The 14,395-nt window shown below is 43.5% G+C and overlaps 1 protein-coding gene across 1 annotated transcript; it reads left to right on the top strand.

The window, feature by feature from the left end:
* The first annotated feature begins 5,859 nt into the window (after positions 1 to 5,859).
* LOC130382697 (uncharacterized) lies at positions 5,860 to 9,769 on the top strand. The gene is made up of 10 exons (XM_056590574.1): positions 5,860 to 5,934; positions 6,158 to 6,259; positions 6,833 to 7,065; positions 7,181 to 7,359; positions 7,478 to 7,571; positions 7,685 to 8,029; positions 8,132 to 8,249; positions 8,326 to 8,417; positions 8,503 to 8,617; positions 9,558 to 9,769. The coding sequence occupies exons 2-10, from the start codon at positions 6,253 to 6,255 to the stop codon at positions 9,749 to 9,751; spliced, it is 1,377 nt and encodes a 458-aa protein (XP_056446549.1). The 5' UTR covers positions 5,860 to 5,934; positions 6,158 to 6,252; the 3' UTR covers positions 9,752 to 9,769.
* Positions 9,770 to 14,395: the final 4,626 nt, after the last annotated feature.

Here is a 14,395-nt window from a genome sequence, read left to right as displayed (position 1 = left end):
CGGCAACCACCCTTTCAAGTGTTTTGGAGATGAAAGGGAGATTGGAGATGGGCCGGTAATGGTTAAGGTCAGTTGGGTCAGCACCAGGTTTTTTCAGGATGGGAGTGATGGCAGCCAGCTTGAGAGTGGGGGGTACAGTACCAGTAGTGAGGGAGGAGTTAATTATGTTGGTGATCATGGGGGAGATGGATGGAAGACATGCTTTGACAAGGGAGGTGGGAAGAGGATCGAGCTGACAGGTGGTGGTTTTGGCTTTGCGGATGAGTTCTGAAACGGTCTGTTCTGTTACTAGGGTGAAGTCAGAGAGGGAGCTGATGAGAGGTTGGCCAGAGGTGATCATCCAGGGTGGGTCATCAGAGGGGGTGCGAGATGAGGCCAGTTGTTGGTGAATGGTGTTGATTTTAGAGCTGAAGAAGTCAAGGAACGCAGTGCATTGGGTGGTGGAAATGTCTGGAGGGAGAGATTTAGGAGGCTGAAGTAAGTGGCTGACTGTTGAGAAGAGGACTCTGCTGTTGCCTGTACCAGTGTTGATGAGGTTGGAGTAGTATGAGGTTTTGGCAGTAGTGAGGGCATTCTTGTAGTGATGGAGGTGGTCCGAATACATTTGGCGGTGTACAGTGAGTTGAGTCTTTTTGTAGAGTCGCTCCAGTCGACGACCAGTGGCTTTGAGCTGGCGCAGATGAGGAGTGAACCAGGGAGCAGTGTGGGTGAATGAGACTGAACGGGTTTTCAGGGGGGCCAGGGTGGTGAGGGAGGAGGAGAGGCAGTTATTGTAGTGAGTCACCAGGTCAGTCAGGGAGGAAGCTGGGGGAGGGTTGGGGTAGGAGCTGATCATGGTGGAGAGGTCTGTGGTGTTGATAAGTTTGATGTTTCTGAAGGAGATGGTCCGTTGTTCCTTGCTTTTGTGTAGTTGGGTATGAATGTCAAAAAGTACAGCTTTGTGGTCGGAGATGGGGAAATCAATGACATCAAGGTTAGTGGGAGTGATGTCAGTGCAGCAGATTAAATCCAGAATGTGACCTTTGTTATGGGTTGGGAGGTTGACATGTTGTGTGATGCCAAGACAGTCCAGAAGTGATGTGAAGTCATTAGCAAAAGTACAGGATGGGTTGTCAATGTGGATGTTGAAATCACCAAGGAGGATAACAGTGGGGGACATTGCACATACAGAAGTAAGTAGTGATGAGAATTCATTGAGGAAAACGGCGGAGGGTTTTGGCGGTCTGTAAATGGTGACAATGATAGTGGGTTTGGGGCCTGAGAGTTTTACAGCTAGACATTCAAAGGAGGAATGAAGGGGGACTGTGACAGTGGTGACTTTGATGTTATCACGATGGAGGAGAGCGAGGCCACCCCCCCTCCCATTAACCCGGGGTTTACTAATAAAAGAAAAACCTGGTGGGACTGCTTCATTTAGATGGGAGAAGTCATTTGATTGTTGCCAGGTCTCAGTGAGGCAGAGAATGTCTAGGCTCTGGTCAACAATAAAGTCATTTATCAAAAGGGCCTTATTACTGAGGGATCTGGTGTTCAGCAGACAGAGTTTCAGACAGGTGAGTGGAGTGTAGCAGGTTGCTTTGAGCAGAGGGAACAGTACACTGTGATTGACGGGACTGACCGTACGGGCTGTGCGAGGAGGGGGGCGGGGCCCAGTGGACCAGAAGGAGCGGATGTTTTTGTTGCTGGTGTGAGTGTACTGAAAATTCCGTCCAGAGCCTCGGTGGATGTATTTTGGTCGTTTGAGAATGTCCTGGGGGGATGCAAGCTGAGGTGGTTGGGTCCTTGAGAAGATCCGTAGACGTAACATCTCCGTTACCGAGTAACGGAGCGGCAGAGATGCGCTCGTTACGTGAGAGTCAAACATAGCGCAATCCAGAGGAACAGGTTAAAATCCACAGGTTGTGAAGTCGGAAGAAGCCAGCGGTAGATCCAGGGGCCGGTTGCACCAACTGGGCGTAACTAAGCCTGGTCGTAACTGCTAAGTAGGTCTTAGTTACGACCTGGCGTTAGAATGGAACTAACGCCGGTTGCACCAACGGGACTTACGCCTGGTCTTAACTACGCCCGGTCTTAGCCATGCGCGGCCATGTGAATGTTCCATGGTATGCGCATATCACCGCGTTGCTAGGATACCTCGTGACAACAGCTGTTTACTATTTTATTTGACATGCTGTTGGACACCGAAATAAATAATTCATTCGTTCACTCATTGTCATTCATCAATTGTGTTAATGCCTAACAATAAAACACTGCAAACGAATATAATTAAAATATGTATTTGTAATGTCTGGTTTACGACGAGCAGGCATTTAGACGGGAATGTTTCTGTAGGAGAGATTTGTTTAATGTGTCGGCCTGTATAAAATATATAAACATAGTTAAAACAACATTCACAACTGATTATAAGTTGAGAACGGACTAATCGGCCAGCGATATCTTCCCGACAGGCAGTCGATCTGTGAACACTGATCATATCGCCGGCTGTGCTTTGAAATGCAGTTTAGCGAAGCGTTGCAAGGATGGTGGTAAAGCTGCATTGGATTGGATGTAATTGCTATAGAAACAGCCTGGAATTTCAACTCTACGCCTGCCCCTGACCAGGCGTAGGATTTACGCCTGGTCTTAGTGAAAAGAACGCTAAGCCCAGTTGGTGCAACCGGCGTAACGGTTAGGTTGGACTTAGAACGCCAAGTTACGACCAGGCGTAGTTACGACCAGGCTTACGCCCAGTTGGTGCAACCGGCCCCAGGCGATTATGGTGAAGCCACAGAGCGAGCACGGCGGAGGCAGAGGAGTGGAGCAAGCCGGTTGTAGCTACGCTGGAGACGGGGAAGCCAATTGGACGGCGCCGGGGGTTAACAGCAGTCTAGCCGGCCAGCAGGTGTCATCCACCAACAGCTGCACGACTCCACGCACAAAACACAAAACAAAACACGCATACGTTTAATGTTCAGAAATAAATAAATAAATAAAGAAAACTGACGCAGTTACTTAACTTAACTTTGTAGTCCGATCCGAGGTCCAGAAGGGTTTCAGACAGAAGGTGTTGAAAGTAAGCAAAAGAAAACTGATTAAAAAGTTAAAAGACTAGAAAGAAAAAGAAAATCGCGAAAAAATAATGTTCAGAATGACGTTCCGGTGAGCAGCAGCAGCAACAGCGTTCAAAAGGCAACAGCGTCCACCAACGTACGACCTCACGTATAAAACACGTAAAAATAAAGAAAACGGGCGCACTGACAATAGCGAAAAGTGACTATATATAACAAGTAAACTTAGCTAAACTACTAAAGACCAAAAAAAACGACAAAATGTTCAATGCAATCGTGAGAAATATTGGAAATACTGAATAAAAACAAGCCATACAGAGCGGCGTTAGACTCGCCAGCGTCCCCGTTACTAGGCAACTACCCCGGTAGTAGTGTAATGTCCGTTTTTTAGGTTTTTACCCTAACGATGATTTAAAAAAAATATCTGTGACGTTTCTTGCCCTTAACACAGCATTGTATCCTTGTTATTTACACAAGCCAATGTTACGTACATCTGTTTCCGGAACTTCCGAGCGTCGTCCTTGGCTGAAGTTGCAGTTTTTGCTTTACCTCAGGTAAGAGCGCGCATTGAATGGTTAAGAGACTAAAAATAAGAAGTAGGACTAAAACTACGCCACAAAAATGTATAGTATCAGCCCAAATGTAGTGGGTAGCCCATTTAGAGCTGTACAGTAGCAATTTAATTTTACAGATTTATTTAAGACACTACACCGTCATAAATGTGCACAGACGTATTTTAGCCAGCTAGTAGCCTATCCGAGCCCTACAGCCAGCTAGTAGGGCTACAGGATGAAAAAGGCTAAGTCTTTAAATGTAAACTTTATTTTAGTGTAATTTTATTTGAAGAGCCTTGCATAAACGATATTGACCGTTGCTATGAACAAGAAACATGTTTCCTAAATGTTTAAATCAGGTCACGATGTTATCTTTAATGTGGTGTGTGATAGCTACCTTGCATCAATGACTGAGATGTGCTTTGATCGACCTAAAGCATTTAGACAGCCTATTCAAGAGTCTACCACACTATTGTCCACTCCTACAACATGTATACATACCGTTGTTGATCAGAGAGAGTATACATATAATGATTATAGTCTCTTTACATACGCAACATGTATGCAGAATAAAATATTTGAAATAAACACGGTTCTGTTTGGAAAATCACAAAAAATAGGCTTTAAACTTTGTTTCCAGAATATTAGATTAAAATATAAGTATTATAAGTCATATGCTACCACCAGAAGTTCAACAAAGTGATCTCTGATCTGTGGGCGTAGCCTACATATCCCTTCAAATGAAATGCTACCTTTTATTTGTCAATCTGTTCTGTATCTCAATCAAGTTTGAGTTCCCAATTCTGCCCTCTCTTTTCTCAACAGATCCTGCAAATTTGTCATCCTACAATCCTCTTCTAGTTTATTGCAAACAGAACCACCCAAAGGCACTTTTTAGAGCCACGTCTTTTCTTGTTTACTTGTCCTTGATGTGTTTTACCTGTTAGCCGTTGTCTCTCACTGTCACTGTGCTTATCTTTGTGTTTGTCTTATTTGTTCATCTTTCTGTTGCCTGTCTATCTGTCTGTGGGTCTTCATCATGAGCGATTCAGAGCTTGAGGATCTGCTCCAGAGTTCTGATGACCTGGTTTATAAGCTGGACCTGCAAGAGGTGGATGACTTGCTGGGTGAGCTCCAGAAAGAGCAAGCTACTGCACCTCTACCAAAGGTTAAGTGGAAGAAGAGGGATAGCGATGGCAACGTAATCCGAGTACCACACTCAAGGCGGAGTCAGTCTAACCAGGGTCAGTATTGTTTTTTGCATACAAAAAAAATAATATATATCTATACATATATTTAGTTTATACCAAATCAAGGAAAACATAAAGCTTTTAATGTTTTACACCATGACTAACAAACCAGAAGCAATATTAAGATAACTGATTTGCAAAGTGAATTTATTTATTTTGTCTTATTTTTCTTCAAGTAACAACATTATGTAGATTATCGCAATTGCCATACTAGACTACAAAGGCTTATACAATTTGGGTTTGGTCAGAAGGGGGAACAGACCGTGGCTGGGGTCTGTGTTTTCTTTTAAATCTGTGCGCTGATATCACTGATAACTGATAACCGACTATCATGTGCAAGTAGCGTTGGGATAAGTAGACCATTTTAATGCTGTGAATAATTCTTTGTTTTTTATTCTGGTACAGCTAGCTGCAGTCAGAAGACTAATCCTCCTGTTGATGTTCCTGACACTAGCTCTGAGGTGGTCTTTGCTCCAGAGGCTATTGGTATGTACCTTACGTTGCTTCCAATTGCCCAAAGCATTGTGTTAAGATATTTTTTGGGTTGTATCTGCAGTGTATGCAATCCTTTGTATTTGAAATTCTTATTATCAAAATTATGAAAAAATGTTATGCCTTTAACAGCCACTACATACAGTACACTGTTAAATAAACAAATATTAGTGTTTTGATTCTTTTTTTTAACCATTTTAACAGAGGGGTTTTTACAAGACCTCCAGCTGTCTTTGTGTGATGCCACAGGAGATGAGATGGAAGCACCAACCCCAAGACCTCTTGTGGCTTCATCCAACTGGAGCACCAGAAAAACGATCTTTTCAGAAAGCTGGAGGGCAGCAAGACCACAGCTGGTTAACACTGCAGTTGCACGAGAAAATGTGGAAGCCCACATGTGCCAACAGTGTTCGAGCAATTCCGCTGTTGTCCGTTGCCGTGATTGCCGTCCACGCCCCTTCTTCTGTGCCGAATGTGATGTCAGCATGCACACCAGACACCCCCTCCACAACATAGATGGCAGTACTTCGGGATTCTTCCAGCCATTGCCCCCAACAACTTATGTGTTGAATAGGGCCCTTATCCCCTGTGGTAAGTTCTGGTTTGTGTACAAAATATATTTTCTAGCTTGACTGAACATTTAGCTTTTTCATGTTAACTTTAATACTTATCAGCAGTGTGCTTCACATTCTTCAAGTCTTCTTAATTTTCTACCGTAAAGTTCATTCTATTTTTTGTCAGATATCCGTCACTTTACAATGGTGTATAACCAAGTCAAGAAAAATGATTATTAATCCACATTTTCTTTTTTCAGTGCGTTATGTACCTGTGGAGATCCCTGAAAAAATCTGTGGTTGTCCAACAGACTCATTAAGGATCAAACCAGGAAAATCTGTGGCTGTGATCACAATGAATGGTAAGAATGTGAAGAACATTTGTCCTCTTTGAAAAGTTTGTTTTTAATAATATCTATCCCATCTCACAAACTCCCAAAGGTTTGTAATAGCTTTGTATGATATCGTAACATGAGTATTGAGTAATGCATTTAGACAGTGATGTCGACGCAACAACTAAATGTTTATAAAAAAAGTTTGTCATAGTTTTCTTTTCTGTGATTCCAGTTTCATTACACGTGATGAATTTAGAATATACATACAGTACGTTACATAACTTTGACAGTTCTGTATGATAACTCCTTCTTCTGACTGGTCTTATGAAATCTAATATTTTGAGGTACTACATTTTTGATCCTCATCACCTTGGTGTACTCATCTAAATTAAAACATAACAAGGCTTGGTGTTTTCCATGATATTTGTTTTTAGATGCATGTGTATTTTTGTCCTGCCCAGCTCCCAGCCTCATATGGATGTGCTGAACATCACATTGTTTTGTTTTGTATTGAGAAATGCACAACATACTCTTAAGAAAGACAATTCGATAATTAAGTGTGTGAAAATGTACATAACAATGTTTTTTGTTTTTTTCAAGGACGACATGAGCTCAGCATGCCAGAGTTGGCTTGCAGTGCATGCAAAGCCACTTGGACTGCTGGAGTTGAGGAAGTTCTTAGGTGTGACTACTGGCCAGCTACACTTCACTTTGCCACAATCTATGAAACAGATGTTTTCTTCTCATTTGAAGAATTGAAAATGGCTGCACCTGGACTGTCCTGTCAGGCATTTTTAAAAATGCTCGATCAGCGAACTGTCCGCTTTGGGCGTGTGAGTATTGAAGTTATTTGTTGTTTTTGACCAATTTATATTGTGAATAGATATGCTGTGTCCTTCTATTTTAATTTTTAAATATCATTAGTTCAAGAAGTCCTTTTTGTGATAGACAGGGAAAATCTCAGGCGATAGCTTCTTGAAAAGCTTCTTCGAGTGGGAGGCTGTGAGATATGAGGTGGACAGCCTCTGCAAGGAGGAGCCCTTCACCTGCCGAGCATGCAGCCCGGATATGCTTGCGGTTTCTGTGGATGGAAACCGCAAGCATTACCGCTTCAAAAACGCAGCAAGGTACAATCAAATATTCATGATGTCAGTGTTTTTCTAATAACAAAAAATAAATCGCTTAATGTCTACAAATTAACCTTAGAATTCAAGATATCATGAACTGTCCCTTTGTTCTATTTAGATCTGAGGAGCAGGCCATTTTCAATGACGTCTTCATAGCAAAGGATGAAGACGTCACACGATTTGTCAACCATGTTCACAGCACAACAAAACATGTAATTGCAGATTATATTTATATATGCAAGAATACAATGCTGACCTATTAAAGATTATTGATATGAACCGTAAGTTTCTAAACCATTTTCATCAATCAATTGTTATATTGTAGGTCTCCGGAAGAGGTGTTTGTGGCGGGGAATGGTCGGCGGCTCGAGAGACGTCCCAAAAATCAGCCAGCAAACTGGACGAGGAGGGACTGGAGCTGGCTGTTTGTCGTCATGGAGTCCTCCTCTGTGCCCTCAACATGTACAGGGGAGAAATCTTTGCCTATCCCCTTTTTCTCCAGGAAAAACTGGCCAGTAGTAGGCCTACATTCTTTTGCATGGATGTAGCCTGCAAGTACTGGCCATACCTGCAGAAAATCATCAAAAGCTGCCCCGAGTTTCAACATCTGCTGGAAATGAAGCCCTTCCTCTCGGTGTTTCATGCAAAAGCCCATGATTTTAAATGTGAAGTAAGCTATCATCAACATATGACAGAATTTTTTTATGTGAAAGCCTTCACGTCAACATTATCAAATTATAACATGCCTTGTCTTTTAATATGTTTTAAACAGATCAAATGGAGTGGAGCATTCCTGGAGGGGTCTGGGTTAACACTTGGGGAGGAGGTGGAACAAGTGAATGCCTTCGTCTATAGGATAGCAGTTACGACAAAGCACATGTCAAAAGCAGGTGAGTTGGCGACAAGGTATAAACTTTGGTTTAGGAAATAGGCAAAATAGTGATAAGATCATATTTTCTGTTGTAGGGCGTAACGACATGTTGACACTCATGGCCATGCGGTGGAATGAGCAGAAGATGAAGAACTTGGCCACCTACCTGTCCCGCAGATATTTAAAAGTATGTATATATTTTTTAAGCTATTTTTGGTAGTTATGAGTTTAATTTTTACTTAATTATTCCAATGTCTCTGATTGTTTTGTAGACCACAAAAGCTCTCGACATGAAGACAATGGAAGTGGAGTCGATGAAGGCCGAGTTGGCAGCGACTGATGGGCAATTCGAGGACTGGGTCAGGGATGTGAAGGATTGGGCAGAAAGTGAGTAAATTATTAGTTGTTGTTTTTCAGAGTTTATAACGAACATTTATGTCTTAATCAGTCATTTGTGTTTTTTTCTTAGTCTCAGAATTAGTGATTACACGTCTTATAACATTCTTCACTAACTAGTTTGAGAGCGTTCAAGATATAATCTGATACTCTACATCAGAGTTTTAGCAAATTTTGAAATGCTTAATTCATGGGTTAATAGTAAAATGTGTTTTCTGTTGGGTTTCGTTACAGACAGGGTATTGGAGGATTTAAATAATTTGTATCAAATCGCAGTGTTACATAAGGGTGCACTCACACTAGGCCATCTGGCCGTGGCCGTGGCCGTTTTCACACCTAACCGTGCCAAATCTGCCAGTGTGAGTGTGGCCAGTCTGGCCAGGCCAACTTGGCCACTTGGGAGAGGTGTGCTGCTACGGTACGGGCCGCCACGGTAAAGATGCTAATGAGCCGATACGCACACACGCACGGCTACGCAACCTGAGCTGGATGACGTATAGTCCATGCGACGACCATGGACATAATAAAGGCAACAAGCCTTCTTTCCCATTAAACGGTAAACATGGCGTCAAGCGGTTCAACTGTTGGTTCACGTTGGTCCCATAGAGAAGTCGAAAAAGTACTCGAACTGTGTTCTGTGTGTTGTTGTCCATTGTTGTTAAAACTCTGACTGGCAGCAGACTTTATTATGGTCCATGCAGCGGACGCTTGGTGATGACGTGTTACGACATGATGACGTATGTACAAGAGCCTACAGTGGCAAGGCCACAGTTGCGACGGCCAACGGCCACGGCCAGATGGCCTAGTGTGAGTGCAGGCCAGAGAACAATGGGGCCAGTTGAGCATGGTTAGGTGTGAAAACGGCCAGATGGCCTCGTGTGAGTGCACCCTAAGTTACTCAAAGTGTAACACACCCTTCTCCTCTCTACAGCAACAACCAGCAGCACAACTGACGCTGCTGCTTCCTTGGCCAGGAAGATAGAGACGCTGGTTGTGAGTGTAAAAAGACGCTCCCTCTCTCTCTCGGTCGTCCTCAGACGAGCTTCCATCGGAGTCTCCAATCCTCTCGGTTCTCCATACACCCGGCCAGCTCCGAAGAACTTTCAGCTCCCGCATCTTTCTTAAGCACGTCCACGTACGTTAGCGCGGAACGTCCTCGTGATCGATGCCCGCGCGTTGGTTCCCACAGGACCAGCCTGCTGGCCGGGAGCTCCCGATGTCTGTGGCAGTGGCCGGCCAGCTTCATCCTCCTGGATGCTACCTTCTGGTTGAGCCTCGGCAGCCGCCCATACAGATCCTTGTTGGTAATGTGGGCATTCTGGTCTACATTCAGCACTGCTCGTAGCATCCTGGTGTAGCACCCATCCAAGGACTTCTGCAGGGTGGGCGTCAGGGTCCAGCTTTCGCAGCCATACAGGAGGACGGACTCCACAGTGGCATGAAATAGGCTCAGCTTTATGCGACGGGGAAGATTTGAGCGCCACACGCTTGACATAACATTCAGGGCCCTCCACGCCATTGCCTTCCTGATCTTAAGGTCTTGTTCTGTGGAGTTTACCCAGGAACCCAGGTACTTGAAGTCATTGACCTCTTGCAAAGAGCTGCCCTCTGATGTTGTAATCGGCAGATGGTCTGTGCAGATGTTGTAGGTGATTACCTTAGTCTTCTTTATGTTCAGTCTGAGGCCAACCTTAGCACATTCCACCTCTACTCTGTTCAGGAGTTCCTGTGCCTGCTCCACGCGGTCAGACACCAGGCAGATGTCATCTGCATAGTCTAGGTCTGCCAGGGCTACAGCAGGGCTTCTTCTAGACTTCCTTGGTGTGATTGTGAAGCCCAGCTCCTGCTCCCGCCCGTTGATGGCTTTCCTGAGCGCGTAGTCAAGGGCTATGATAAAGAGGAAGGGGGCAAGAGTGTCCCCCTGCTGCACCCCTGCCAGGATGTCGAACTCCTCGCTGATGCCATCTGGGGTTACCACCTTGGCTCTTGTGCCCTTGTACATGGCCTCTGTGGCCCGGAGTAGATTCGGGGGGACCCCGTAAGCTTTAAGGATTTTCAGCATCATGCTTCTGTTTATTGAGTCAAATGCTTTTTTGAAGTCAATGAAACATAGCACCGCTGTCAAGTTGTTCCTCTTCACTTCCTCAATGATTCTCCTTAAGGCCAGGATCTGGCCTACGGTGGTCCTTCCCTTTCTGAAGCCATTTTGGTTGTCCCTCAGGTGTGGATCAATGGCGTCCCTAATCCGGTTTAGTATCATGCGGTTGTACATCTTCGCTATGACACAGGTCAGGCTAATGCCACGATAATTGTCCGGCTTAGCCAGATCTCCAGACTTGGGCACCGGGATGATATTAGAGAGGGACCATATATCGGGTTTGATGTTTTCTATCAGAGCCTGGTTGCAGATCTCCAGTATGATGTTATCGAGATCGCAGTGTTTAGGGACCTCTGGGGGGATACCGTCCGGCCCAGCACTTTTTCCTTGCTTCAGGGTGGACTTCACTGTGGCAAACTCCGTAGCTGTAAAGGGGCCATCGTCAATGTTGAGGTTTGTGAGGACTGCAGGTATCTCTTCCTCAGCTCCGTCCACTGTTGGGTGGGTGCCTAGGAGATCCCGGAAATGGGTGAACCAGGAGGTCACTCTCTCCTCTGGGCTGCAGCCTGCTAGCTGTCCCTCTCTCGTCTTCTTGCGCCCACTCATCTCGTTTATGACCTTCCATGACTCCTTGGATCTCTGTTTGCCATGTTCTGCCTCCACCTTCTTCACTTCTTCTTCTCCCAGCGACTTTACAAAGAACAGGACTCAAACAAAGGTCGCGCAAGGACACGCCGGAAGATCAGGGAGGAGAAAGGGATCTTGACTGCTGCTGTTCAGCAGTACAACGGAATGGTTCCGAGCACAGAAACTCTGTGCTTTGAAACCATTCTGTCTGAAGAGACAGCTTGGCCATGGCAGCTACCTGGCAATGGTAGGGACAACAGCTGTTTAATAGTTCCAGCAAATGTGGCACACTTTTTATGGATTATATTAGATTTATTTTGATCGTTCATACATATGAATGAAAGTCTTTTCATAAATGCTTCACAGACTCTGTCGACCTCAGGACGAAGAGGAGAGTTTTTGACGGTGTCATGGCGGAACGGAGACTACGGGAAGAAAAAAAGATCCTTTTGTTAGAGATGAACCGCCACTGGAGGTCCTTAACACTTCGTGGGGATTCCTTAAAAGAGCTGATTTGTAGCACAACAATGCAAGGTATTATTTTAGATTTTACATCACATGAATGTACACATCAATGACTGATGAAAAAAGTCACTAATGCTGGCTTGGTTTTATGTTCAAGATTCACAGTGGGCTTTGACTGTGGAAGGAATGAAAGGTCTGCAGAGCATCGCCAAACAGAAGCTGCATCGTGTCCTGGAAATGATGGCTTTGGCGAGACAATGCTACCTCAAAGTTTTGACTGGAGCGGAGAACGTCCTTCCAATCTTTTCAGATGTGTATTCCGACAGTGACTCTGGCTCTGACCTTGAGGATCTGAAGTGAAAATGGTTGGGATGTTGTGTTCAATAATAAAATAGATGTTGAACTCGTGTTTGCTGTGTGTAGGTATATATGACAACATCCTGAAAATTACGCTTACAACTCCTTATCCTCTGGCTGTTTTTGACTTATAGAGGTGCACAAAGATTTATGGCACATGGCACAAACATCAAATAGTCAATATTTTGCTTGGATGTAATGCATACATGCATACTGTAAGTATAGTAATGGAATAGTGATGGCAATTGTATTGATAAAATATGCAAAATATGGAATGTGGTTAACTTGTAGAAGGTGTTCAAGTAAGGTTCTCGTGGCACACACCGTAACAGTGTATACCAAAAAACATTGCATTTAAACATACCATACTGTAGGCTACTTTACTATAGTGTCGTCCATAGGTCAATCACAAACCATATAATAATAATAATAATAAATGAAATTTATATAGCGCTTAATATGGTACTCTAAGACGCATATGTCATGCATTTTGGACAAAGGCCTTTTACTTATTGTCTTGTTCATTGACTACAAAGTGGGCTGCATATTGAAATGTTATTGAGACAAAAAGATTACCTTTAAAACATTGATTTGTTTGACATGATCTAAAAAAACAACAACGCAGACCATCAGAGCCACCTATCTTAGGTTACTTTGATCTTGCATAATTTTATTCAGCTCCGGTGTTGGTAACGTAAGGTAAAACAAATCATAACAATGACGATGATGATGATATAATAATTATAATTATAATCAAAACAAAACACTACAAAAACAATAGGGATCCAACCTGTTGGCTTGGACCCCTAATAATTTAATATTTATCTCACTTTGTGCATCTGGGCAACCCAGTCGCCAAATGTTTTCGTTGACAGTGTACGTTTTCGTGAACACTGGATTACGTTGCATTTCAACATAAAATAGCGTGTTATATCTACAGGAGCCGCGCGTAGCTCTGTGGAGGCGCCTGAAGAAGGCACAAACAAAGTTATTTTTATAAAAAAGCATAAATGTATATGTATATGTATTGTATATAAATGGTTATATACAATACATAAATTATAATTATTTGGAAACTTCCCATCGCTGCCAGTACGGGGAAGGTGACGTGATGCAGGGTTGCAATCTTCACGGGTTGTTTTAAAAACGGAGAGTATGGGCGGGGTTGTGCAGTGAACACACATAGCCTACAGCCTACACACAGATGTGGATCCTTGGCCAAAAGACTTGTATGCCCCCCCACCTTTCAATAAATACTACGGCAGAATAAAGAATAAATTCATGCATTATCATTCAACTTGATACATGTGTTTTTACAGTAGTACATGGCGGAGGGATGACGTGTGTTGGCCAACCCGAAAGTGAGTGTAGCCCTGGGTTCCCTTGACAACATACCAACGGGTTTTCCATTGGATTTTGGATTATTGCAGAAAATTTGGCATTTTTGAAGCACCTTCTCAAAAAACTGAAAATAAATAAATAAATCGTCCAAAGGACGAAATGTAAACCAATGCATTCTGAATGGGAGTGTTTCTCCGATTTTTCCATGCTACACAGAACGAAATGTAAACCCATGCAAATAAAGGCTCCATGGTCATAATCATTTAAATATAATTAATCTCCTTAGTGTGTAGGGTGGTATTCTAATATTTTTAAAAGGGCTGCTTCCACGTCACTTGACTGTCATGGTTGCTATGGTGGTTGCTCCCTCTAATCCTTATATGGCTCTAAAAGCCACGCGGCAAAGGAGCTGCCGTCAATTGTGTTGTTTTTGTCGTAAACTAGGGTCTGATGGTTAAAAAATAGACAGATATTCCAAGGTATCCTTAAAAGGCACCTAGGATGTTTTTATTTCCTGCAGTTTAGACTTCTTCTGTAACCTAGTATTTTTGAAAGCAAAACACCAAACTCATTGATTTAACGAGGCAGGGTTATTTGAAACAATTTATTAAATTAAACGTTGTGAGAGGTCATTCCATCCCCTGAGTTTGCTTCCTAATTACGTCTATTGTGCACCCCTACTGTCCACAAGTACCCCCCCCCCCACCCCTTCCCCATATGGATTTGGATAATTGTTGCCACTTCCCAGTGGTGGTGGTATCATATGAAAGAGGCTCATTCAATTAGGAGGCCGAAGCACTAAAGGAAATGATGGAATAGGTGACTGAGACGAGAACATTTTCAAGTAAGCTATACCTTAGGGTCTCTTATATATCAAAGGG

Source organism: Gadus chalcogrammus, chromosome 5 (assembly GCF_026213295.1).
Source record: "Gadus chalcogrammus isolate NIFS_2021 chromosome 5, NIFS_Gcha_1.0, whole genome shotgun sequence".
In the NCBI taxonomy this organism is placed as follows: Eukaryota; Metazoa; Chordata; class Actinopteri; order Gadiformes; family Gadidae; genus Gadus; species Gadus chalcogrammus.
This window is presented reverse-complemented; position numbering and strand designations above follow the sequence as displayed.